Here is a 25,977-nt window from a genome sequence, read left to right on the forward strand (position 1 = left end):
ATTCACCCTGGGACCTAGCTTCCAGATCACACCCAGGAGGCAAGGCAAGAGGATGGCTGGCGGTAGCAGGCAGAAGAGGACCCAGGGGACAGTGAGGTCGAAGGCACAGGGGACAGCTGGAGACAAACTGAGCATCTGGCGGGCGAGCCAAAGAGGCATGGGGAAGCACAGCAACCTCTCAGGTAGTGGTGGCTGGGGGACCAGGGCAAGTCCAGGGGGAAGGTTGAAGCCACACACCCAACCACCAGGGGTTCACGCCCTTCTTGGGAGCACCTGCTTGTGAAAGGAGCCCCCAAACCTCTGTGGTCCCTAATCCTGGTCGCCAACACCTAGGGCTCGTAGATGTACTGATGTCCAACTCTGGTCGCCTACCCCCAATCTCTTAAATTCTGATTTCTTTTGTCTGCAGAGGGCTCAGGCCTTGGGGATGCTAACAAGTGGTTTTCCTGGGTAATCGGGGCTGACAAGCAGGAAAACCAAACAGCCAGGCATACATGGAAGTATACTTCCTGTCATTGTCATGAAATCCCCACTGGTGGGTATTTCCTCAAGCAAAGAGGCTTATTTGGCTCGCAGTTTTAGAGGCAGGAAGACCAAGACTGTGTGACCCCATTGGCTTGTCTTCCCAAAAAGCTGTCCTTGGTGGCAGCACAGTGTAGCAGGTGCCAGCTTGGTGGGAGAGCACACAGGAGCCATCCATCCATCCATTGCATGGTGGACAGCAAGTGAGCAGGGCCCGTAGGGTCTGGTTCATTCCTTTGGTCACCTGCCACCAGCCTCTACCTCCCACAATGTCACCATATGGAGGATGGAGTTTCCAGCACAGGAATCCTTGGGGGACACACGCATACACTCGCTAGACCAGAACATCACATTTCATCATGGGCTCAGGTGCATCACAGCTCAGAACCAAGGAGTGGCCCACTAGGATTGTCACATGCCTTTATCAGTCACAGCCGACTGTGGTCTGGGGGAGGCATTTGGCCTAGTGGTTAGGATGTTCATGGTCCCATATCAGAATAGCTGGGTTTGATATTCACCTCCAGCTCCTGACTACAGTTTTCTGCCAATGCGGACCCTCTAGGAGGTGGAGCTACGTTGGTGCGTGTAACTGGGTCCCTGCCACCTGTGTGTGAGATCTAGGTGGGGTTCCCAATTCCTGCTTCTTCCTGGCCCCAACCCTGCTCATTGTAAGCATGTGTGGGCAGGAGTACTCTCTCTCTCTGTCCCTTTCTCTCCCTCTCAAGTAAATAAGTACAAGAATACTCACAAAGGCATCGTTTACAAGCCAGAGCCACCCCACTGCCCTTTAGAATCAGGCTGATGTCGGATCCATGGGAAATAGCCTAAAATCGCAGCCCCTCCTACGCAGCCCCTTCTTCTCCACTCCCTGTCTGATCACGCGCTTTGTTTCAGGGATGTAGTCTGTGTGCTTATTCCCAAGCTTGGGCAGGACTGCCCTCTCTAGCTGCTCCCTTAAAGCCTGAATGCTCTCCCAGGCGGGGCAGTTCAGGATCCCTTTACCCGCTTCCACACAGGCCTCATAGCCCTATGTAGAAGACCTGGTGTAGGTCCCGTGGGGAATAGTTCTGGTAAGAGAGTTCATGGTGAGAGCCTGTGGCTGCCATATTGAGGGTGTGTGTGTGTAGCATAGTGTTTGTGTGTGTTGCTGTATGTATTGCTGTGTGTTGGGTGTTTGTGTGTCTGTATGTTGTTGTGTGTGATGGTACCTGTGTCTCTGTATGCCGGGAGGTGTGTGTTAACGCACCTAGATCTTGGTATGTGTTAGGGTGTAGGTCTGCCTGGGCCTATATGTTGATGTGTGTGTTGGGGTGCAGGTGTCAGTGAGTTGATGTCTGCTGTGTGTGTTAGGGGTGTATGGGGGTGCATGTGTCTGTGTATTGGTGCCTGCGTTGGTGTGTGCATGTCTATATGTGCATGTTGGCATGTGTGTGTGTAGGTGTCAGATGTATAGGTGTGTACATGTGTGTGCAGGCATGTGTGTGTACCTGTGCCCACTCATTCTTCCTGGGTCCCTCTCCAGCTATGTCTTTCCTTCCAGTTTGCCCACTGGCATCTACTCAGTGCTGTCAGCAGCTCTGAGGATGGACGCAGGCTTCAGGGACCCTGGGAGTGAGGCGAGGGCAGCCGTTGCTACGGCCATTCCTTGGGGAATTCTGGCAGAGGCAAGGAGAAGAAAAAGAAAGAAGGAAAGCCAGAGGCCAAGGCAGGGATGTTTTAGAGGAGAAGAGACTTGGGATGTTTGGAGAATGCTGGTGAATGGGGCTGAAACTGACCGCACAGGGTAGGAGGAGCCGGGGCCAGGGTGCAGGAGGAGGCTGGTAGAATGGACACTGACCGCACACACACCCAGCCCAGGACTGTTACCCAGCGAGCAGGCTGCCCGTGCCCCCAGCGTCCGGGGCTGTGGCTCAGGAGCCAGTGACAGCCCAGCGAGGACGCAGACGCAAACAATGGGCGAGGGAAAGGCAGCAAGCACTGACACCTCCCAGTTAGACACTGCCTCTCAAGCATGCCTGTGTCATGTCCACTTTCTCACTGAACTTGGTGACAGGTGCCAAGCCAAGGCCAGGAGTTGGCTGTGCCTCTGAACAGGCTCCAGGATGCGTTCTGGACCTCTCCAACCTGGCCCGTGGGCCTCCACCATCCGCATCCCCTTCTTCAAGGTCATCAGCACTTCACCAGAGCAAAGACAAGGCCAGGAGAGGTTGACAGTTTGCCCCACATCTCCCAGTTTGGCAACTGCCAGAAGCAAGACTTTGAACCTGGCCCTGTTTGCCACCGATGCTCAAGCCCTGAGCTTCCATGTCAGACCCTCCTGCATAGTCGTGGGTTCCCAGTGTGCTGTTCTACCTCTGATGGTGTCGCCTGATGATTCTTGCAGTATCGCTTTGCCTGCTCTTCTCCTCTCCTGCCTCCCTGCCTCGGATCTTTAGCTTGCTGCACACTGGCCAGCCAGTTCATCTCAACCCAGAGTTTTATCTACTATTGGCCGCTGGGGACCCTAGCCCTGGAGCCAGCACTTCCTGAGTCCCACTCACTTCCCTGGCCAAGTGCCAGTTATCTTCAGCCTACCTGTTCCTCTGACAGAAGGACTCAGAAGAGGGGGTTGAGAAGCAGGCATTTGAATTGGGCTTGGCCAAGGCCATGTTCAGTGGCCCCTAGTGAGTGGAACCTTTTGCAGAAATGGCTGGGGGAGCAGCATCTGTGGCTCAGCCACGGTGCAAGTGAAGGTTGACAGTCATCCGTTGAGTGTCAGACATCAGAAATGTGCAGCTGGGCAGGCTTGCCGCCTGGCATATTTGGCCTCTGCTGACCATTAGTAAATTCAATATTTAATTCCTAAAATCAATGTTTATTTTGCCTTTGTGATTTTCTTAAGGTTTTTAGGAATAGGGAAAGTGGGACTCAGGTTTTAAACTTCTCTTTTTGGTCTTAGAGAGACCGGGGCCAACATGCTAATGGCACCTTCCAGTTAGTGGCCGATGACCAGGCCTGTCTTTGTTGGTGCAGCTCTGGACTCTGTGTTCTGTACCCTACCACCTGGCCCATTGCTCCAGTTACACTCGCAGAAACTCCAACAACCTCCCTCCCACTCCCACCCCCGGGCACACAGAGTCTTCCCCTGTTTCCAAGCACACTTGAGACTTCTGCCAGGCCCAGTCCCTTCATCTCAGGCTCCTAATGGACACTGAATAGACTTACCCATCCCTACTACTCCAAAGCCACCCCCTACCTGGACTCACATCCACAACCACCCCCACACCTTTTCTGGTAGCCCCATGATCATGGGGGGTGGGGGTCATGGCTCACATCCAGCAATTCCAGGCAAGCTTCTGTTCCCTCCTGGTAGGAATTGTTGGTCCATTTCCACTCCCTGCCATTCTATTCTCCTGCTCTTCATCCTTTTACTTCAAAAATCTACATGAACCTGTGCAAAGCCTCAACAGGTTAATCCTACACCTTGCAGCACCAGCATCCCATATGGGCACCAATTTGTGCCCTAACTGCTCCACTTCCCATCCAGCTCCCTGCTTGTGACCTGGGAAAGCAGTTGAGGACGGCCCAAAACCTTGAGACCCTACACCTGTGTGTGAGACCTGAGAGAAGCTCCTGGCTCCTAGCTTCAGCTCAGCTCAGCTCTAGACATTGTGGTCTTTTGGGGAGTGTACCAGTGGATGGAAGATTTTTCCCTGCCTCTCCTTCTCTTTGTTAATTTGACTTTCCAATAAAAATCTTTAAAAAAAAGGAAAAAAAATCTATAGATTCTGTGCTTTCTGATTAAAATATTCAAAAGCAAAAGTAACTGAATCTGAACACATACACATTTTTTCTTGTTCTTTCTTCCTAAGCAATATGGTCCAGCACCGGTCGGCATGGCGTTGCATCGGGTTCAGTGCTGTGATGCAGGGATGATCTAACTTATACAGGAGGATGTGCACGATTCTATACACATGCCATGCCAGCTTCTGTAGGGCACCTGCGCATTGATGGATTTGGGGGTTCTTGCTGGAGGGTAGAAGGGTGTCTTTGCATCATTCTGTGGCTCTTTAATCTCTCAAGTTCTTGGTTCCCTTGGTTTCTAAGTGGCGGGGGTGGGGTAGGCGGATAGGGAGTAATGTTTGGAGGGTTCATGGACCAGAACAGAGAGGCTGCTGCTGTGGTGTTGTAGGTTTAAGTTGCTACCTGCAGCTTCGGCATCTGACATGGACTCTGGTTCGAGTCCCAGCTGTACCACTTCTGATCCAGCTTCCTGCTAATGTACCTGGGGAAGCAACAGAGCATGGTCCAATCCTTGAGTCCCTTGCACCCATATATATGGGAGACCTAAAAGAAATTCCTGGCTCATGGCTTTGGGCTAATGCAGCCCTTGCTGTTGCAGTCATCTGGAAAGTAAATCAGCAGAAGGAAGATCTCTCTTTTTTTCCTCTTTCTTCTTAAAGAGAACTCAGACACAAAGCTTGTCTCAGATACAAGCTGGAAGGAAGGGGGCTGAGCGAGAGTTTTTGGCTGGGTTGCTATGTGCGGTAACCTTGCAGCGCCAATAAGGAATGGAAGTACACATCTTAGGAGGGGAAACTATAGGTCTCTGCCAGGGACTTTGTGAAAAAAAGAGCCCACATTGCCACTCCCCGATGCACCTGTGGGAAGCCGAGGAGATGGGCAGCACACAGCTCCAAGGAGGGCCTTGTGCCTTGTTTATACTCTCAGTGCCTGCTGTCCCTCCCTCTCCTGGTCACTTATACCCTTGGTGGCGGCCAGCATTTTGGAAGTCCCTTATGCGTCCCTTGTCCTCCTTCAGCCTGGGACTTGGGGCCGGTATGTGGGTTGCTCTCCTCTCCAGTTCGTCTTGGCTCTAGGCTTTAAGCTTCAGCGTTACAGAAATAGAGTTTAATTCCTCCCAGGACTCCAGCTTCTCTTGTCCCGAGGTGACCTGGCTCTCTCCCTCTCCGTAGCACCTCGGCCAATATTTCTGCCTGACTGTGATGCATCTCCCAGCAGTTTCTCAAGAGTGGCACTGGGGCAGGATTTTCAGCACGGGAGTGGGGAGAGTGGGGGGGAGGGACCCAGTGATACAAATGGTTTCATGTTCAGCGTCCCTCTGGGACCCAGCGAAGAGCCCTTGGGCCAAGCAAACCCTTTCTTTCTAGTCTCCAGAGCCAGAGGAAATGGGGTGGAGAAACGGAAGTAGTTAAGCAGTCGCAGTCAAGAGCTGTGCAAGTTGGAGACTGCATTCCATCCAGCGAGCAGCGCTCACAGGTTTTGGTTCAAACACTGGATCCTGGCCCTGAGTACAGAGCTTCCTTTCTTCCTCCCGGAAAAGCAACTCTTCACAGCGTGCTGGCAGGGAGAGGAAATGGCAGGTCCCATGGCAGCCCGGGGGTCCCTCGGCTTCCTCCGCCCTGCACAAGTTCAGGGTCAAGGCCGGGGCTTTGCGGACAAATAGAAAGTCCTGAAGGGGAGAGGAAGTTTGTGGGTTTGCCAAACTGCTGCTGCCAGCAGTGCCTGTGTTTCCATGGCAACGGAGGAGCACCCTGTACTGACCTCCTGGCCAGCCCCCCCAGTGTCGCTTGTGCAACCACTCTCTCTCCTCCCTGCCCCCCGTCAGGGCTGCTGCCCCCCCAGGCTGAGCCCCCAGAAGGGAAAAGCTGCTGGGCTTAGATCCCACTGCTCGACATTCCAGCCCGATGAGGGAGAGAGCCTAGTGTTTACTCTGTACGATGTTTTCCTGTGTCTGCCGCGACTGGGTGTTAAGTCCTTCCAGATTTCTGGCTTCACGTCGCTGTTGTAACTCCAACAGGACAGAGGCGCGGGTGAGCCACACCACAGTCCCTTCTGGGCCTCCCTCTTGCCTGCGGATTTCGCGCCCCGTGGATGGTAGGATGGTAGGATGGTCAGCGCCACCTGCTTGCCTGCCTGCCTGCCTACCTGCCTGCCTGCCCGCACTGGGGAACTGTGGGTAGCTGTGCCTGGGAGGGCTTTGTTTGAGTCTCTCACTGCAGGCTTGTGTTTCACATTCCCCACCTTAGAGGGCAAAAGTTAGTGTCTGTCTCTCTCTCTCTGCATCCAGAAACCTGAACAGCCTGAGTTCTTCAGATCAGCCTTTGCAGTGTTTTTGCCAGCGTTGGGATCAGCCCAGGAGTTGGCCTCATAAGGAATTCATTTGGTGGGAAGTTAAGAAACCTCAGTGCATTCCAGGCCCTGGGGTCCTCCCGCTGTGCTGGGGTGGGGTGGGGCTCTGGGACACCACATGAGGTCAGAGCCAGCAGGGTGCCTGGGTCCCATAGACTCTAGCCTCTGTTTTCACCCAGGCACAAGGGGTTGGATACAGAGCACCCTGGGGACCCACCCCTCTCAGACCTCTGCACTGCCTTGTAGGCCACTTCCTGGTGATGACGCTGGGATTGTGCCATCTCCCAGGGAGACGGCCACCCAGCCACAAGGGGCAGAGCCAACAGTCCCATCTTCTTCCTGAGGTGTTGATGAGTTAATGGCTTCTAACAGACTGGAGAGAACCAGGAGGACCAGTTAAAGATTCACCATGCACACCGGGGAATTCTTCATCTTGGTATGCCTGGGTGCCGTGTGATTTGGGGGGAGCTTTTGTGGGATTCTCCCCTGAGTGATTTGGGCTCTGTGGGGTCTTCAGTGAAACTCTGGGTTGGCAATCCTCAACCTGTTCTCAAGCTGTCACAGCATCCTTCATTCAATGAGGGCACAGAGCAGGGACAGTACCGATATCCACCCTGTTCTGAACCGCGCCCCCTATTCTTAAGCTTTAGAAACTATTCCCTGAATGTTTTCATGGTCAAGGTGTGTGTGTACATGTGTCCGTATGTATACAGGCCTATGTGTGCGTGCACGTCTGAGTGTTGGCACACATGCACAAGCAAGACAGGGAGACTTGCTGCACCCTCCCTGAATCATAAGAACCTATGCAGAGGTTGCAAGTATTCCTGTAGTGAGGCTGGATACAACACCTTCATGACAAGACCTGATGTTTTGGTCCGTGTGCTTTTGACAAAAACCATTTTGATCCCGAGGTCACTAACGCTTTGTCTTTGAAAGAAAACATGTGAATGCCAACTGCCCACACCTCTCTGGTCTTAACATGCCTTACTCCAGCCCCAACATGCACCTCTCTGGTGACATCAGTACGCTCACCACCAAAGATGGCCTGGTGGACATTATTACCGTTGTTGGCTACGGGCTCTGCAATGTTCCCTCTGTGAGTTGCTTTTGACATCGCCTTGTGCCCTAGAGATGGGAATGGAATGGGGAGGGAGGAGCGGTTCAGTGAGTTTTCCCCACAGCTGCCAGAGTAGGAAACCTTCCCCGCTCTTAGTCCCATGGGTGGGACTTCCCCTTGGAATGTCTGGTGGGGACCTTGTGTTGGTGAACTCTTCCTGTGTCTAAAAACAAAACAAAATGTTACTCCCACCCAAACTTAGTCACAGAAACACTTTTTATGCCATCAAGTCCGTGGGTCAGGGATTACATGCAAGTGGCTTGACCGCCTGCCTCAGGCTCAAGGTTTGCCCAAGGAACTGCAGTCATGATTTTGGCTAAGGTCGTGGTCTCATCTGAAGGCTGGACAGGAGGAAGATTCATGTTCAAGTTCACTCCCTTGGCCGTGGGCAAGATTCAGTTGTCACAGACTGGTGAATTTTGCCCGGAAACATTCTTTGCATCTTGGCCTCATGTGCTTCCTCGCGGGCAGCTGGTTTCCTTCAGAATGGATGCATGAATGAGAGAAAAAAAAGGGAATCATTGGGTCATAGCAGCATTTTGTTGGTTAGGAGTGGGGGTCACTAGAAGTAACTCACACTCAAGGGGAGGAGTATTCACAAGGCTGTCAACTTCAGGAGCCTCCTCAAGGGCTGCCTACCCCGGGCCTTCTGTGATCAGACACTGTTGAAGTCTTTGCGTCTATTTTATTGTGGGTCCTGACACCCCTATCATTCTGAGAAGCAGTAGGTTGTAGGGGGAGAGATGGGACAGAGGATCGCTGGCCTAGCATTTTAGGCTCTTTTTGGGTCTTTGTTGGGATCCTGCCACTCTCTTGGGTTTAATCTCCCTTTTACCTAGGCTGCCAATGTCATGTTAGCTTTGTCAGGATGAGCCCCTAGTCATGAACCAGAGAACAGAGTTTACACAGGTGGTTCAGGCTTCCTTGTCTTGACCTCCAAAAATGGCAGAATACTTCCATCTGCATTGATGGGTCATCACAATATTCCATCTTGGATATGAAGAACTGACACTTAGAAAGATTAAGGAACTAGATGCAGATTAGGTGCACCGAGTTGAGTTTGGATTTCCTAATTTTTTTCCTTTTAAAGATTTATTTATTTACTTCAAAGTCAGAGCTACAGAGAGAGGGAGAGAGGGAGAGCAAGAGAGAGGAATCCTCCATCCACTGGTTCATTCCCTAGATGATGGCAGCATTGGCCAGAGCTGGGTCAGACCAAAGCCAGGAGCCAGGAGCTTCTTCTGGGTCTCCCACACTGGTGTCAGGGGCTTAAGCGCCTGTGCCGTCCTCTGCTGCTTTCCCAGGTGCTTTAGCCAAAAGTTGGTTAGAAGTGGACAAGCTGAGATGCACGCTTTTGCCCATATGGGATGCCAGCATTGCAGTCCGTGGCCCACATCTGGATTTCAAAATCAGTTCTTCCATTCTGTCCTCCGTCCTGCATCCCCGTTAGCATTGCTTGCATACCTACGTGTCCAGATTATTTCCAGTCGGCATCTGGAAAAACTTGTTGACCTGGTTTTGTTCATGAAGTCACTCTGTCCACAGCTGCAGTGATCCGAGGCAAGAGCAGTGGTAAGGAACATCAAAGGTGTGCAGGGGTCATGGCTGGTGACCCTGGAGAGTTTTACAGATGTGTGTGTGTGTAGGCATGGTCTGTCGACATCTCCTGGTGCCAGTGACTAAATGGATGTCCTTTTCAGGGCTGTGAACATGCATGTAGACGTATGAGTGGAGAAGGATGCCTTAGGTGGTGCCTGAGCTCAGTAATGAGCTGGGCCCTGCACTCAGTGCTTACATGAACTATCTCACTACATCCTCATGCAGAGCTAAGGGCGGCATTTCCTACCCACCTCTGTTTTACAGGGGAGAACGCTGAGATCCACAAAGCGAAGGCATCTCGCTCCCATTCGCACGGCTAAGTCATTGGCCTCTCCCGAACACATGGTTTTAGTTCCAGGCCGCGTTTCCCTCAGTACATCATCTAATGAGTGCAGCTTAACCATATGGGAAAATTCTGCTGTTGACTGGCTCCTTTGTGGGTGGAAGCATGCACACAGTAGGACTGCAGTTAGGACAGTAAGGAGAAAGCCAACTTTCTCGCAATACTGCACGCAGGTGCCTCTCAAAAGCTGGACTTTGAGTGGGGCGAAGGTGATCGTACAACGCCCTCCGTGAAGCGTGAAGGGCCTGTTCCCAGATGTCAGAAGCATTTGCTTCATTGCCCTGCCCTGCCGAGAGCACACATCGAAGTCCTTCCTGTTTAACTGGCTTTTTGACTGAACAAACATCTCTCTTGTTGGCACTTGAGCACTTCTGGCATGTTACCCAAGCATGTTTTTCATGTGGATTGCAGTTAAGTTTCATCATATGCTATCTGTATGTTTTCCTGCCTAGAAACATCCCTTTGAAACGAATCATTACAGATTTCTCCCCAGTGTCAAGCGACTTCTCGGAAAGGGGAAGTTGCAGTTTTCATTTTTAATCTCGGCAGGTCCAGATGTCCTATGTGTTCAGCTGTCCATTGGCCCTGAAGTCATGCTCTCTGGTTTACATTCAGTGCGGTACTGACCGTTCACCTTCTGTGTTTCTCAAAATCCTAGAACCATGAACGGTGCCAGGGACTTGTGGCCGTTTCCATCTGAGAGGAATGAGCGAGAGAGGCAATCATTCCAAGGTAAGCCGGGCTCTAGTCTGTCCACACTGCTGGGAGGCCACGTGTGTGCCAAGAGTGGAGTGGAATGCAGAGAGATTGCATTTACGACTCAAGAAACACCGTTTAAGGAAAGGAGAGAGACCTGCGCCGATGAAATAATTCACTATTCGATAGATGTTCCTAAGAGATGGGATACAAACGAGATACCAAGGAGCACAGAATGGGGGCACTTAGAGGCATGGAGCAGGATCCTAGAGGGAAGGGTTGTTGGAGTCATCTTGGAAAGAGAGACAAAGGGAGCAGAGAGTGGGCACTGCCTGTACATGCGTGTGATCGTTCTGATGGAAGGAAGCCAAAAACCTGCTGTGAAAAGCTACACCCACTAGCAACGTGTGGAGAATGCCCACATGCCATAGTCACTGCGTGTACAGACCCAGTCATGCTCAGTGTGAATGCAGAAACCACAGCCCCGCTTTGGAACACACGGGAAAGGACATGGAGGTTTGGCAGAAACACGGAGGAGGATTCGAGGTGGAATTTGGTACACTGAAGGCTCATTGAGTTTTTTAGTGTCAAATGGGATTTCATTGCACCTGTCAGTAATACCTGAATCCAATGCAAAGGCAATCAAATGTGTGGAGGACAAAAGCAAGAGTGTGTGGAGAGCAATAGGGGATCATAGGGCATTTGGACCACAAGTGTGTGTGGCATATGCGTTTACATGCATGTGTTTGCATGAATAGGTATGTATGTACATCTCCCAGCATGACTCTCTTATGTCTGTGGGTGTATGTGGGATATACATGTAAGTATATACATGTAAGAGTATAGGTTTGCCTGTAGTTGTGACTATTTATACCGGTGTCTCTATGAGTTTCTTCCTGTGTATAAATACATGTCACTGTGTGCATGTGTGTATGCATATATTGTTGAATGCACTGCAGTACACATTTGTGCGTATTACGTGTGCATGTTTGCGTGCATGGATTCCTTATGTGTAGCACACGTGTGAGTGCTTGTACACGTGTGTTTGCATGTGTGCACATGGATGTTTGGGGAGACTGTGTAGAGGGAGAGTCAGGTTGGTAGATGCTTGATTCGGGGAGTGTTTGTGGAACTAGATCCTAACGGGTCGTGTGCCCTGGTGCCAAGGGCGTTGCATCCTGTCTTTCTGGCAGTAAAACATTGTAGAAGAATATGTTGTGAGTGGAGCTTATTCCTCAGTTGGCTTTTTTTTTAAAAGATTTATTTTTATTGGAAAGGCGGATATACAGAAAGGAGAGACAGAGAGGAAGATCTTCCATCCAATGATTCACTCTCCAAGTGAGCGCAACGGCCGATGCTATGCCGATCCGAAGCCAGGAGCCTCCTCCAGGTCTCCCACGCGGGTGCAGGGTCCCAAAGCTTTGGGCCGTCCTCAACTGCTTTCCCGGGTCACAGGCAGGGAGCTGGATGGGAAGTGGGGCTGCCAGGATTAGAACCGGCGCCCATATGGGATCCTGGGCGTGTAAGGCGAGGACCTTAACCACTAGCGCCATCGTGCCGGGCCCCCTCAGTTGGCCTTTGCTGCACGGGGCGTTGCATCTGCTGTTGCACTCAGCACATAACCATCAGTCAGTCTGATATACAGAGAGGAGGAAAGATAGGGAAGAAGATCTTCTGTCCAATGAATCACTCCCCAAGTGGCTGCACTGCCAGAACCGATTGATCAGAAGCCAGGAGCTTCTTCTGGGTCACCCATGTGGGTGCAGGGTCCTAAGGCTCTAGGTTGTCTTCCACTGTTTTTCCAGGCCACAAGCAGCAAGTTGGATGAGAAGCAGGGTTGCTGGGATTTGAACTGGTACCCATATGGGATCCCAGCAAGTGCAAGGTGAGGACTTTAGCCACTAGGCTACCTCACCAGGCCCCTCATGAAGGATCTTGAGCCAAACGAGACAATATGGCGACAGGGTGGAACCACAGTGAAGGATTGCACATATGTATGTTATGGGATCCCAACCATGTGATAACTGAGTGGGATGACAGGTTTGTTCACAAAGTTCATGATTTCTCCAAGCTTTGTGTAACATTGTTGTGTTACCTCCACTTTGAAAACACATGCAGCAGAATATTGATATGTAAGATGACATGTGCAAGCACACAGCCACATCTTGCCTGGTCTGCTTTCCCACAACTCAGGGTGATTGGTCTGAGTTCTTCCCCATAGACTTTCAGTCGCTGTGGTGGCCAAGTAGGGTGGAGCATGGGAGGACACTGCTAATGGTTTGGAGTTTGGCTCTGCTCAGCATTGGAGTAAGTTTCTTTTATTCTTTTTTTTTTTTTTAAGATTTATTTATTTTCATTGGAAAGGCAAACGTACAAAGAAAAGGAGAGACAAAAATCTTCCATCCTCTGATTGCAATAGCTGGAGCTGAGCTGATTCAAAGGCAGGAGCCTGGAGCTTCTTCTGGTCTACGTGGGTGCAGGGTCCCAAGGCTTTGGGTCATCCTCTGTTACTTTGCCGGGCCATAGGCAGGGAGCTGTTCTCGTCACAGTAGAGCAGCTGGGACATAAACAGGTGCTCATATGGAATGCCAACACTGCAAAGAGGAGGATTAGCCAGCCAAGTGCGTTGTGCTTGTCCCAGTTTGCTATAAGCGACCTGCCGACCTCAGCAGTACCCAGGATCCATCCTCAAGCTTGCCCACACCCATTTTGTCCTCTAATTCTGTCACTTCCCTTTGATTAGTTTCCACTTTGGAAGTTGCTCAAGATCTCTGATTATCTCTGGACAGGCACAAAGAGCATGCATGACGAAATGCCGACTCCTAATTTTCAAGGTGGAAATTTAGATGTTTGGACTGTGGCCCCACCAGGCCACTGTGAGTTTTCTAGTGCCTCATGATTGAAGGCCGTCCATCCAGGGACCCAAGACTAGAGTTCAAGGTGGTAGGCAGGTATTCACTCACCTTCTGGCAAGAACTAAGAAAACCATGTGCTACCAAGGACAAGCTGGAGTAGCTGAGTCCGCTCAGAAGGTGTCTAGGTGAGTGTTTTTGTTCCTAGGGAAAGTCTCAAATGCAAAGCTCTCTCTGCTAAACAAACACTGGATGAGATTCCCAGTGCCCTGAGCATTTAAAAACCAGGTGGCCTGACTCACTGATTGAGTCCAGTCCTGGGAAATGCCTTGGTTGCCTCCCCGAACGTGGCCTCTGGGTTTATACTGCCTCCATTGTTCCTGTGGAGTGGGATTTCCTTTTGCTGATTGATTGGGCATTGTGTGTCCTCACGTTTCCCTGGTCCCATTTCTCAGGGACCGGCTGTCAGGGCAAGCGAAAGAGAAAGAGAGAGAGAGAGAGAGAGAGAGAGAGAGAGAGAGAGAGAGAGAGAGAAAGAGAGAGAGAGAGAGAGGTAGAGAGAGAGAGGGAGGGAGAAGGGAGGGAGAGAGAGGGAGAGAGAGAAAGAGGGAGAGAGAATCTCTGAGAACAAATTGCTTCAAGCTTTTCACCTTTGCCTTCCTGACTTGGAGGTTGTAAGATTTCTTGCTGCCAGTCCCCCCCCCCCCCCCCCCCATTTTTCTTATACGTCTTGCCAGCCAACAAGTCTACCCCAAAACATCCGTAGGAAACTTGAGAAGCTACCTCTGGCTTGTCCTGGAAATTTCAGCTTTAAATTTGGAGCTTGTTCTCCAGCTAATAAGGCCACACGTATTTTGGGCTTAATGGGTCCTTCTATTGCATCTTAGCAGGAATGAAATATTTATGATGGAATCTCCCTTGGGCAAACATAAAATTCAGAAGAAACTGTTGCACTTGCTCTGGTATCCAAGGCCTAATGCATATTCCTGAAGTGAGTGTATCAAGTGTTGGTTCAGTCGGTCCAATATTGGAGTTCCTGAGGAGAAAACACGCCATGTATCATTTACCTCCCAAGAGGAGAAAGTGGGGGCTACACAGCAGGGAGAAAGTGGAGGTGTTCACAGAGGAATACATCATTGCAGGATCTGCAAACACCATAGCTGACACTGCCCACTGCCCAAAGCCCTTGTCCTAGAATGCTAACAACAGCCATTTCCCTCACTTTGGAACCTGTTTCTTGACCCTGTTCCCCCTTCCCAGACTGAGTTAGGAGACTGGTGGACACAGTCCCAAGGAGTATGTTGCACCAAGACTCTGCTCACCCCTGCCTTGGGTCCCTAGTACCTAGTTCAGTGTCTGGCCTGTGGGGTTGCCCAGTGCCCACTGGCAAGAGCAGCTGGAGGCATAGGCTTTGCCCAACACATTTTTTCTGTTCTTGTTTTTCACAGCAACACTCAGTCTTTGGCTAGTTTACTGTCAGTGTGGGAAGCTAGCTGGGAAGACCCTTGTTGTGTGAGATCTTCCAGCAGGAGGTGAGGGTGGAAAACCTGCACTGGGCTCTAGGTTGAATTCAGGACTTGGGCCTGGTAGATGTGCAGTGGTTGGTGTTCCAGACAGACTTGTCCAGTGTGTGTGTGTGTGTACAGAGGCTACATGGCCATCGGTACTTGCACTCTGTTTCCAATGTGGGAAGGTGAAGTACCTGCACCTGTTACCAGAAAAGCCCGATGGTTTCTGTCCTCAGCTTAATATAGACAAAAAAAGCCAGGAACTGCTTGCAAACAAAAACGTTCATTCCTGAAGGAACCAGGTGAGCAGGGAAAGAAGAGGAAAGAGGAAAGCAGCTCCCAAGAGAAAGCCAGGTGGTAGGGCGCCTCTGGAAAGGAGGGAGGGAGAGACACCATCTACAGGCCAAAGGTTCTCCACTGGTGGTCTCTCAGCCAGTTAGGAAATGGGTGGGCAATGCTTATGCCCCTTCCCCACTTGAAGGTGTGGCCAGGATCTCAGCAGGCTTGGATGGTCTCACAGCATGCCTGCAGCACCACACACAGAGTGCGGAAGGCATCCCCTCCTCCCCATCGTGAGCCCCAAATGCATCGGTTATAGAGGATACATCGATTGGTCAGTTGTGATCAGGTTGTCATGAGTGACAGCTGCTCTCCTGGAAAGGAGGCCTGACCTAGAAGGTACCACCACCGACTGCATTCAGGTGGCTTTCCAGCAGTGCTCTAACGAGTCCCTCTTCTTTGAGTGGGTGGGATTTGGGGAGGGGAGAAGGTGACCAGGGCCATGTTATTGCATGGGAGGACACAGAGAACCTCTTCTTCCCTGAAGGACAAACCTGTCCCTCCCCACCGCTGGTACCCTCTGTCTTAGCAGTTCTTGGGTCCCTAGCGTCCCCAATTTGTGCAGTGTCACGAAGGGCACATTCTATGTATCTCCCATGTACGTCGCCCCTCCCTCTGGCCCATCAGCAGAGGTGGGGCTGAGGCAAGGGTTTCCATAGCAGCCAAGGAGGTGTTGGGTGTGCGTGCATGCTTGCGTGGTTCTGTGCATGCAGCGTCTCCCCTGGCAGCCAAGTGCACAGAGCCTGTAGAAGCAGCTGCTGCCAGTGTTCTGGCAGTCATCTGGAATGGAGACGGGCCTGTCAGCCATCTGACTGTGCTCCTAATGGATCACGGAGAGAAGCATCCCCAGACCCTTCTGGCTTTTCACCGGGCACCTTCCTTTCTTGCCGAAAATAACTGAGGAGTGGTCCCTGGGAAGCAGGGGAAGAAATGAGAGGTGGGGAGGAAGTGAAAGATAAGACGTAGAGCTGAGATGAAGACTTGCATGAGCAGTTCCAGTGTGAGAAAATGGGATTCCCCTGGGGGAAGGAGTGGGAGCAGATGCAGACTCTTAGGGATGGCTCTGGGAAGAAAGTGCAAAGTAGATGAGATGCATGTAAGGGCAGCAGCCTGAAGCTTGGAGCAGCTGAGAAGGCAGAGGCTACCCAGGAGGTGCGCCCAGCAACTCCTGGAGAATGGAATTGAAAGATGAGTTATTGTAGAGCAAATAAAGCCTTGCAGTTCAGGTCTAGTTAGGTCTGGCCTGCCCTGGAGCGCTAGGTTGGCTTATTCTTCAGAGAGTGGGAGCTCTGGGGAGCTGAGGCTGATTGCAGAAGGAGGTGAGTCCACTGGAGGTCCAGCTACAGCACCCTCTGAGGCTCACACCTCCAAGCTGGTGTGTTTGATCCAGAATGCGCTCAGGTGCTGGGCTTGTTTCTAATTCCTCTGGATGCTATACCCAATGAATGAGTGAGTGAACGAACGGCTTCCTGGTTAACTGTGGCGAGAGGATGCTGTACATTCAGTCTCTCTCGGACAGACTTGCAGGATGAGTTAGCACATAACCTGATGTGTTCCATACACTCATCCACTAGCCTTCCCTAGGATCCACGAAAATCCTTCTGCAAGGTGGTTTCCTTTTAGATAAGGAGGCAGCTTGTGGTCACAGACACAGAAGCGGGAGCATTAAGCTGGGGTGTGGATTCTGCCCACAGCCACGGGCTCCCTTAGCTCAGTCCGTGAAGCCTTTGCTTCTCCACCTTGGATTTGAGTCACTGCCCGTTTTGCCAGGTGGGCGTGGTGCAATTGCTCCGTGACTGTTCTATGTGTGAAACCCACTGAGATGCAATACTGAACTTTCACAGTCAAGGATTTATGCACAGTTTGTGCCTTAGGCCCTGCACAGTGGCACAACAGAGTAATCCCCTCTGTTATGCCAGCATCCTGTATGAGTCCTGTTCATGTCCCAGCTGCTCTGTTTCTGATCCAACTCCCTGCTTGTGGCCTGGGAAAGCAGAGGAGGAAGACCCAAGTTTTTGGGCCCTTATGTACCTGTGGGAAACCCAGAAGAAGCTCCTGGCTCCTGGTTTTGGATTGGCTCAGCTCCAGCTGTTGCGGCCACCTGGGGAGTGAACTAGCATATGGAAGATCTTTCCCTTGGTCTCTCCTTCTCTCTGTATATCTGCCTTCCCAATAAAAATAAATGAATCTTTAAGAAAACGTTTGTGCCAAAGAACTGTGAAGGCTGCAAAGGGACTGAGCCAATTTTGTCCTCAGACCAATTTCCTTTCTCTAACAGAAACATTTCTGAAAAGGAGGAACATTTTCTGAATAGGAGGAACAGTTCAGTAAAGTTTGAAAGATGGCATTAAACAGGTCTTGTTTTGGTGTGAAACAGTTTTGAAAATCATATATTTCATAATATGCATTTTCTGGGAACTTTTGGAATGTATGAGTTTCACAGTTGTTCACCCGAACTTATTTTTGTAATTCTATTTTCCACACATATTTTAAAAAAAGTTTACTTCCATCTACTTGGCAGGCAGAGTGATACACACGGACCTTCTGCCTGCTGGTTTACTCACTCCCCACTTGCCCGCAGCAGTCAGGGTTGGCCCAGGCCAAAGTCAGAAGCCCTGAATTTTGTCTGGGCATCCCATGTGGTGGGGGTCAGGGGGAGGGTCCAAGTACTGGAGCCATCATCTCTGCCTTCCAGAATGCATTGGCAGGAAGCTGCATGACAAGTGGAGTAGCTGGGACTTGAATGGGTACTCTGGTGTGGGCTGCAGGCATCCCAAACAGAGGCTTAAGCTGCACGCCACAATGCCTGCATTTAACCTGCCCCTCTCCTACCCTCGCAGGAAGCACCTTCACACCTTACACATCGTCTTTTTAATGTAAAGTCTAAAATAGCAGTTAGTGCTTAAACGCTGCTGGGTGTTGGAATCACCCGGGAAGCTTTTGATTCCTCTGCTGGTCCCAAACTAGCATTGGGAGTGGGAGATGGCCTTCCCATGGGTTAAAAATCCCCAAGGAATTCCAGTGGCCAGCAAAGTGTGGGGCCACATCAGTGAGAGAACTGAGGCCCTAAGAGGTGAAGGGCCATGTTTAGGGTCACACAGGTTATGATGGGTGCCAGGTGAGTGGCATGCCTTTAAATGAGCCAGGCCCAACTTCGCATATCAGACTAGATGCTGGTGAACTGGGTGGGCTGAGAGATTGGCTGGAGGTGGGTTGAGCACAGGCCTTTGTGTGCCCTAGAAGAAGCAAGAAAGCCACTTGAGTGTTAGCCCCCCACCCCAGCCCTGCCAACAATGCCTTTTCTGTCTGCAGACTACTGGTTTGCATTTCATCTGGAGGGAGACAAAATGGAATCTTTGTGTTAAAACTGAAGGAAGTGAGGAAAGCCCACAGCTTGTCTTCAGACTTAAGGTCAACTCTTTGTGTCCTGCTGTTTTGCAACAAACAAGTCCTTCCCCAGAGTCCTGCGCCAGTCTCAGTCATTCCCTCCCCTGGTTTGATTTCATGACTTCCCAGTCCTTGCATCAGCAGGTATGAAAACAGCCCACCAGCCTGTAGAATTCATTGCCCTATGAGCCACCCGGGCCGTTGTGGGGGTCCCCACAAGGGAAGGGGGAGCAACAATGAGAGGGTCCAAGTTATCCTAAGAGTTTTCAAATGAGTTCATAGGAAATGCGTGGTATCAAAAAAGTTATGCATGAATTTCCAAGTGTCTGCAACCATGTCTTCTGTTTTTCCATGAACAATTTAAGAAAAAAAAAAAGAAAAAAAAAATATATATATAGAGAGAGTTGAGGAGCTGGTGTTGAAACCAGGCGATCACTACTAACCATGAACTTCTCTGAGGCTTCAGACAAAAATGAAAGGCATCATTTCAGACCCCCCTCCACGTAACCGAGTTCCCACCATCAGATGTGAGTGACCTGTCCCATCTAACACGTGGGGACAAGTGAAATGTCCAACAGCTTGATCAATACGAAAGCTAAGTGGAGTCAACCTTCACCGGAGGTAGACAGGATTTGGAAGTCGAAGGCAGAGAGGTAATCTTCAAAAAAATCTTACACGAGGGACATCATGGAAAAACTGTGTGTGGATTCCAATGTTCTTTAATATCTAAACCAACTTGAATTTTAATACCATCTTACCCATCCATCCTTTGAAAAACACTTATATGCTGAATAACTTGGAATGGGCCAGCTTAAATTCTAGGAACCTACTGATAGGCCTTAGAAGGAGAGAGATGGTGCTTTTGGGGCTAGCGTTGTGGAATACTAGGTTAAGTTTCTGCTTATGGCATTGGCATCCCATCTGGTCTCCAGTTCAAGTCCCAGATGCTCTACTTCTGATTCAGCTCCCTGTTTATGGCCTGAGAAGGCAGTAGAAGATGGCCCAAAGCCTTGGTACCCTGCATCTGGGTGGATGGCTCAAGTGTTTGGCGCCACTATCCCCACATGGGAGACCTGGAAGAAGCTCCAAGCTCCTCTTGGTTTGGACTAGCTCAGCTTTGGCCATTGAGTCCATTTGGGAAGTGAAGCAGAAGACGGAAGATCTCTATCTCTCTGTCTTCTCTCTCTGTAACTCTGCCTTTCAAATAAAAATAAAAGTAAAAAAAAGAGAAATAAAGGCTTTCATTTTGTTTTTTAACTACATGAAACTCCTTAGGTTAGGGGTATTATTTGAGCCATGTTCCTTCAGCGACCTTGGAAAAATAATGCTGTGAATTCTTTGGAAAACACAGTGTTGTGAATTCTTGCCACTGAAAGGATGCAGTACGACAGAAATTGCAACAAATTTGACAATAGCTAGCCATTTCTCAAGGAAAACAAATCTTCAGGGTGCTGTGGTTTGTTAGGTCTGTGAGAATGAGATGCTGAAAAGCATGTTTCTAAAATGAGTGCAATTCAAAGTTGTCCCTGCTTGTGGTGTACTCATTGGCATTCTTCAACAGTGTTCTGCTGGGGAAAAAGCAAGGTGGACAACCTGGGACTCATCAGGGGAGTGTTTCAGGGTTTAGTGAGTTAGCCCTGCAGGTGTGGCAGTTGAAAGACTGAAGCCATCCTCTATGTGAGGGACTGCTCAGCTTGGGAGCCACAACCAATCCCATTTGTGTCACTCCAGAGTGGCTTGGAGATGCAAAAATCTCATAGCCCTCAAACAGCCCTACCAAGAGACTGTGTTAGCGTGGGATCCAGGTCTCTGTGTTGGTCACTAGTGCTGTGGGTGGTTCTGGAACAAGCTCACATTCTCAAAGCATAGCCCAAGACCAGTGTTTGTGGAAGTGTCATCTCCAACAGCCCAGGAGAAGTAGGGTATAATCACTGCCTCTTTTTCCACCGGGTATGGGGCATGTAATTGTGGACACACCTTGAGGTCCTTTTCAATGTTCAAAAGCCACAGGAACGGTGAAGCTGAATACGCAAAATAATGAGTTTTTGGGTAAGAGCTAAAATCTTGGAGCTGGAGTGAGCACGTTCAAGATATCTGCAGGGAGTTCATGGCTTCTCACCAACTGATCGCAGGGTCGGCTACCCTGGAGGTGTTAGAAGCAACTGCTGCGTAGATGAGCCATCCCTGTAGACATACCTGCGAGTCTGAGAAGCATTGGTCACCGTTCTCTTTGATTTCCTACCTGCATGGCCATTAAGACTTCCTTCCCTGTTGCAGCCTGAGCTCAAAGCCCTGCTCCTGACTCCTGGCAGCTGTCCATCTCTGTCTCCTCCCTCTCCCATCCCAGGCTGACAAGTACAGGTTGCAGGGTGAGATCCATAGGACTGTTTGTGGGCTCTGGCAGAAGAGGTAGCACAGCTTTGATGTAGAGACTCCCTGTCTCCCACCCCAATGGACCCACCTTCGCACAGTCCCCAGACCTGTCCAGTGCTCACTACTTCAATGGCAGATGACCAGAAGGCAGAACGCAGAGGACTGGCTATGGCAGTCAAGGTTTTAATTTACTTGAAAGGCAGAGTTACAGAGAGAAAGGGAGAGGCAGGGAGAGATTGTCCATCCAGTGGTTCACTCCCCAGATGGCTGTAATGGCTAGGCATGGACCAGGCCAAAGCTAGGAGCCAAGGACTTCATCTGGATCTCCCAAGTAGGTGCAAGAGCTCAAGGACGTGAGCTACCCTTTTCTGTTTTCCCAGGACATTAGTAGGGAGCTGGATTACCAGGCCAGTGGCTAGGACTCAAACTGGTGTCCGTATAGGTGCCAGGTGCTACATGGCACCAGCCCCAATGTGTTTTTGTAAAGATTTACTATTTGAAAGGAAGATTTTCAGAGAGCGAGAAACAGAGAAGTCTGGTTCATTCCCCAGATGCTTGCTCAAGCACATCAGCAGGGAACCAGATCAGAGGCAGAGCAGCCAAGATTCAAACCAGCACCCATATAGAAGTTGGCATTACAGGCAGATGCTTAGTCCACTACACCATGATGCCAGCCTTCTTGAGCATGGCCAGGCCTCTGAGGCCTTTTGGGGGCTCACCTGCTTCCCTCCAGCTCCACAGAAGGCATGATCTCGCCTTTGAGGATGGAGGAGTCACCTTGGTCTCAGACGTGGGTGGTTTCTAGTTACTTTCTTCTCTGGGAACTTGGAGGAGACCCTGGCTAACAAATGTCTTTTCCCAAAGGCATCTTGACTTACGATCTGAAGAACTGTATAAAAATCAAAGAAAGGTCTGATATAAAAAAGCTGAAGATACCAGAAGGTAAGAGGGGTGGGCGGTGGGGGCTCCGCCATGCAAGCTCTCTGGGTGGGAGGATTGAGACTGGGAAGAGGCAGGGCTGGGGCAGGGCCACTCCTGCGGTGAGGGCAGAAGACAACAGCCCACACTGGAAAGGCAGGAGGGAGATGATGCTCCCTTTGGCTCCAGGTGGCTTTTATTTTTTAACCTAGCCTTTGGCAGAGATGTCCAGGTTACCCCCCCCCCCCTCCACACACACCTACCAGATCTTTGCATTTTGCATTTGTCGGGAGGAGCCGGGAGGAAGTCGGGTCTGTGCTTAGAAGCACTGACGCACTTGTTTAGTGAGAGGTGAGGTCCCAGGTCGCCTCTTCCTTGGGCAGAATTGCTCGTGACTCCTGCAGGATCCGGAAGCCTCCTGTGGCACTTTCCTTACTGACAGACTTGCTCTCAGACCAACTCTGGCTTCTAGGAATTGTGCGAGGCAGCCTGGGACTGGCTGTATACATCAACAGTCTCCTGTCACCTGCCAAGGACGTGTTCCAGGAACCCCTGGCCAATGCATTGAAACCGTGGGTAGTACTCAACCTTGTGTCCTGGGTGGGGGGAGGCTCTTCAAAAAAAGATAACAGAAAATGCATATTATGAAAAAAAACCTGTACATTGGGTCTAAAAATTGCTGCACCAAAGTAAGCTTATATTTTCATAAATCAAAGTATTTTCATATACCGTTTTTTCCTTAAGGTTATTTGTGATAAAGTTGATAAATTAGACACAACAAGAGACTAACAACAATATGTAATAAAATAGAACCAACTTTAATGAAAAGCTATCTACAATCCATGAATTACTTCTGGAATTTTCCATTTAATTTTGGGTTGCAGTTGATTAAGGTTAACCAAACCCACAGAAAGGGAAACCATGAATAAAGGAGAAAGTTGTATTGCACATCTCCACTTGCTCATTTAAAGCGCGCTTTCCCGAGGAATTTACGTTGGAGTTGACAAGATGAATATCACTGCCCTCCCACGCTCTTATTTACATAACCAAAGAAATGTAAACTTGGGGAGAGTATGTACTCTAGGGAAGGGGAGACAGCTGCAGGAGACCAAGCAAGCCAAGTTCTGCTTGATAGAATGAAGTTGCAAGTGACTCAAGGAAGGGAGCCACCTGCTCGGGAGATCTATGGAGCAACAGACAAATTTAATGGGAGAATTTCTAGGAAAGCCCCAAAGTTCTAAACTGCCAAAACTTCTGGTCATCGGCTCTAGAGAAAAAGCTCTGGGGGCTTTTGAGTCTGTTAAAGTTAAGTTCAAACCCTGAGTTAGGCGAGTCAGCCTCAGGGCTGTTAACTTGTAGTATTGGCCTTATAAGGCATAGTAAGGAGGAAATGAAATACTGCAGGCTGCCATGTGCCGTGGGTCACGCCCGTGCTAAAAAAGCGTTACATAAATTAAAGCCAATGTCAGCTTTGCGTAAAGAAGCCCTTAAGCCAGGAGGAGTGTTTGTGAAGTTGGTCTTAGGCCAGTTGCTGTTTTTACAGGTGAGGTCGCTGAAGTGTAGAAAGGTTGAGAAACTTGCTCAGGAAGCTTGGCCGTACAGGGTGGGGGTGAGGTGGGGTGCAGTGTAGGAATCTGAAACACTCCAAGTGGCCAGCCCAGGCTGGCCTTCACATCCTTACCATCCATTATGGTCAGCCTCCCATGACCTGTGACCTGGCTGCAGGATTTACATCTGTAGTCTGAGCTACATGAGAGCAGAGAATATTTTTAAAATTGCATCCTCATTGACCACACACACACACACACACACACACACACACTCACACACACACACACACACACACAGGTTTTGTTTTCTTCTCATTATCCCCTAAATAACTCCGAATGACGATTTACATAGTATTGGGCGCTGGAAGTCAGCCAAAGATGATTTACAGTATATGGGAGGATGTTTGTAGATTACAGGCAAAGATGAGGCTATTTCAGCAAGTTTGTGTAAAGAGAGGCTAAAATATAGCTTTGTTTTGGTGAGAAGACCTTTTTGAAATTCATGTACATGTGAGAAGGAACTTTCAAAAAGTTCATGGAAAATACATATTAGAACAAATCACTGCATGGACTTCAAACTTTTTGTACCCAAAAATATATTTATCGCTTAAAAAATTATGTGTTTAGTTATTTGAAAGGGAAGGAGAGAAAGAACCATTGATTCACTTCCCAAATGGCGCCACATTTGCAGCCAGGAACCCGGAATTTTATCTAGATCCTCCCACCTGAGTGGCTGGGTCCCATTGCTTGAGCCATCATCCCTTGCCTTCCCAGTGTCATTAGCAGGAAGTTGGATTGGAAGTGGAGTGGCCAGAACCCAAACCATTGTACCTGTTATATAAGCCCTTGTATCACACTATTGGCCTCAGGTTTGTCTTTTAATTTCACTTTTCGTGATTTTTTTTTTTTTACATACTCTTGTACTATAAGGGAGTTGAACATCTGTGGATTCAAACATTTGTAAGGAGACCTGGAACAAATCCCTCACAGCTATGAAGGGATGACTCTGCCTTATTGAGTCCTTACAATAGCCTAATAATAGCCATCTTTATGGTTGAGCCAACAGAAGGTTAGGGGTCAGGAGCAGGCATGTGGTGAGCTGTTAAACCATCACTTGGGATGCCCACATCCCATGTAACTGCTTGGTTTCAATTCCTAGTTCCACCCTCCATTCTATCTTCCTGCTAATGTGCAGCTTCTGGGGTTTCAGATGGTGGTATACTTAGCTCCCTGCCACTCACGGGGGAAACCTGGTGGTTCGAGTCTCTGGCTCCTGGCATTTGGCCTGGCCCAGATCTGGCTGTTGCAGACAACATTTGGGGATTAAACCAGTAGAGAGAAGATATCTTTGTTTTTGTCGCTTTCACGTATATTTGTATTGTATAAATAAATACAAAAGTTTGGGGTTAAACAATTTGTGCAAATATTTGTGATGTGGATAGCTTGACTCTAAGTTCTCCTGTTCTTAACATTCTGTTGCCCTTGGAAAGAAAATAAACAGCAATAGGGAGAGAGAGAGAGAGAGAGAGAGAGACTCGCATTACCTAGTTTACTTTTGAAGTGCTTGCAACAGTTCAGATTGTTCAGCCAGGCTGAAGCCAGGAGTCATGAACTCCATCCCGGTCTCTCCCATAGTTAGCAGGGACCCAAAATTTGAGCTACCACCTGCTGCTTTTCAGGATGCACATTGGCAAGGAGCTGAAATGGAGAGCAGAGGCAGGACTTGAACCCAGGTCCTCTGAAGCAGGACTCGTGTCTCCCACTCAGTGGCATAACTGCTGCTCCCCTCGCCTGCTGTTGCTTCTTGAATGGGTAGACTCTCCGAATCCTCACCGAGTCTCCCAACTCAAGGTTGGATTTCACTGGGTTCCAGTAGCCTCTGAATTCTGGGAGAATTGAGCCATCATTCACATGAGTATCTCTAAAATCACCTGCTTCTACTGCCTTTGTTGATAGGACTCACAGCAAACATTGGACTCCCCCTGGAGCTGGTGGAACAGCACGACCCTTGGCCCGCTTATGTCACATACACCTCCCCAATGGTAAAGAGACTTATCGTGAAAAGCAAGATGAGAGAACTGGAATACACCAACGCCTTCGACAACAAACACCGAGCAGGGAGGCCCAAAAAGCCCTCTGGCATCGGTCAGCTGAAGAGGAGGTCATCCAAGTCCTTCGGTGAAGCCATGCTCCAGGATGCGCTATCCCAGGCCATGTCACCCATCGGGGATGCCTCCTCTACTGATGCACCGGAACCCATGGGCTTCCACCAGGATTCCAGCGACAGCCCCACAGCAACCTACAACAAGATCATCTTCTCCTGCAAACCCATGACAAAGCTGCTTCCCTATAGCTTGCTGCTGACCAACAAGGAGAAACACATGAACACTTAACCATGAGTCCTGTGTAGTCAATATCTCCGGGGGAGGTGTACAGCAAATGTAGAGAAGCTCAGCTCCATTTGCGTTTGTCACACATTTCACCTTGTCCTTTAACTTTGAACTTGTTCCTGTGTGCTCAGGGCCTGGATGGTAGAAGCCATGGTGGTGTGTGTGGTCTATGGGTAGGCCATGTGGAATCTTCTCTTCTTGCCTTGCTGTCTGGTGGCATCCAGTGGTGTCACACTGTCGCTATTGAGAAG

The 25,977-nt window shown here is 49.8% G+C and overlaps 1 protein-coding gene across 2 annotated transcripts; it reads left to right on the top strand.

The window, feature by feature from the left end:
* CDRT4 (CMT1A duplicated region transcript 4) lies at positions 1-25,730 on the top strand. 2 transcript variants are annotated; one of them, XM_041001108.1, is made up of 4 exons: positions 1-182; positions 10,372-10,445; positions 21,733-21,810; positions 25,293-25,730. In XM_041001108.1, the coding sequence occupies exons 2-4, from the start codon at positions 10,376-10,378 to the stop codon at positions 25,727-25,729; spliced, it is 585 nt and encodes a 194-aa protein (XP_040857042.1). In that variant the 5' UTR covers positions 1-182; positions 10,372-10,375; the 3' UTR covers position 25,730. The 2 variants fall into 2 exon arrangements, with proteins under 2 accessions (XP_040857042.1, XP_040857043.1); XM_041001109.1 differs by lacking the exons at positions 1-182; positions 10,372-10,445; positions 21,733-21,810 and adding an exon at positions 25,117-25,187.
* The last annotated feature ends 247 nt before the right edge of the window (positions 25,731-25,977 follow it).

Source organism: Ochotona curzoniae, unplaced genomic scaffold, assembly GCF_017591425.1.
Source record: "Ochotona curzoniae isolate NIBS_2020 unplaced genomic scaffold, NIBS_Ocur_1.0 scaffold_2453, whole genome shotgun sequence".
NCBI lineage: Eukaryota > Metazoa > Chordata > Mammalia > Lagomorpha > Ochotonidae > Ochotona > Ochotona curzoniae.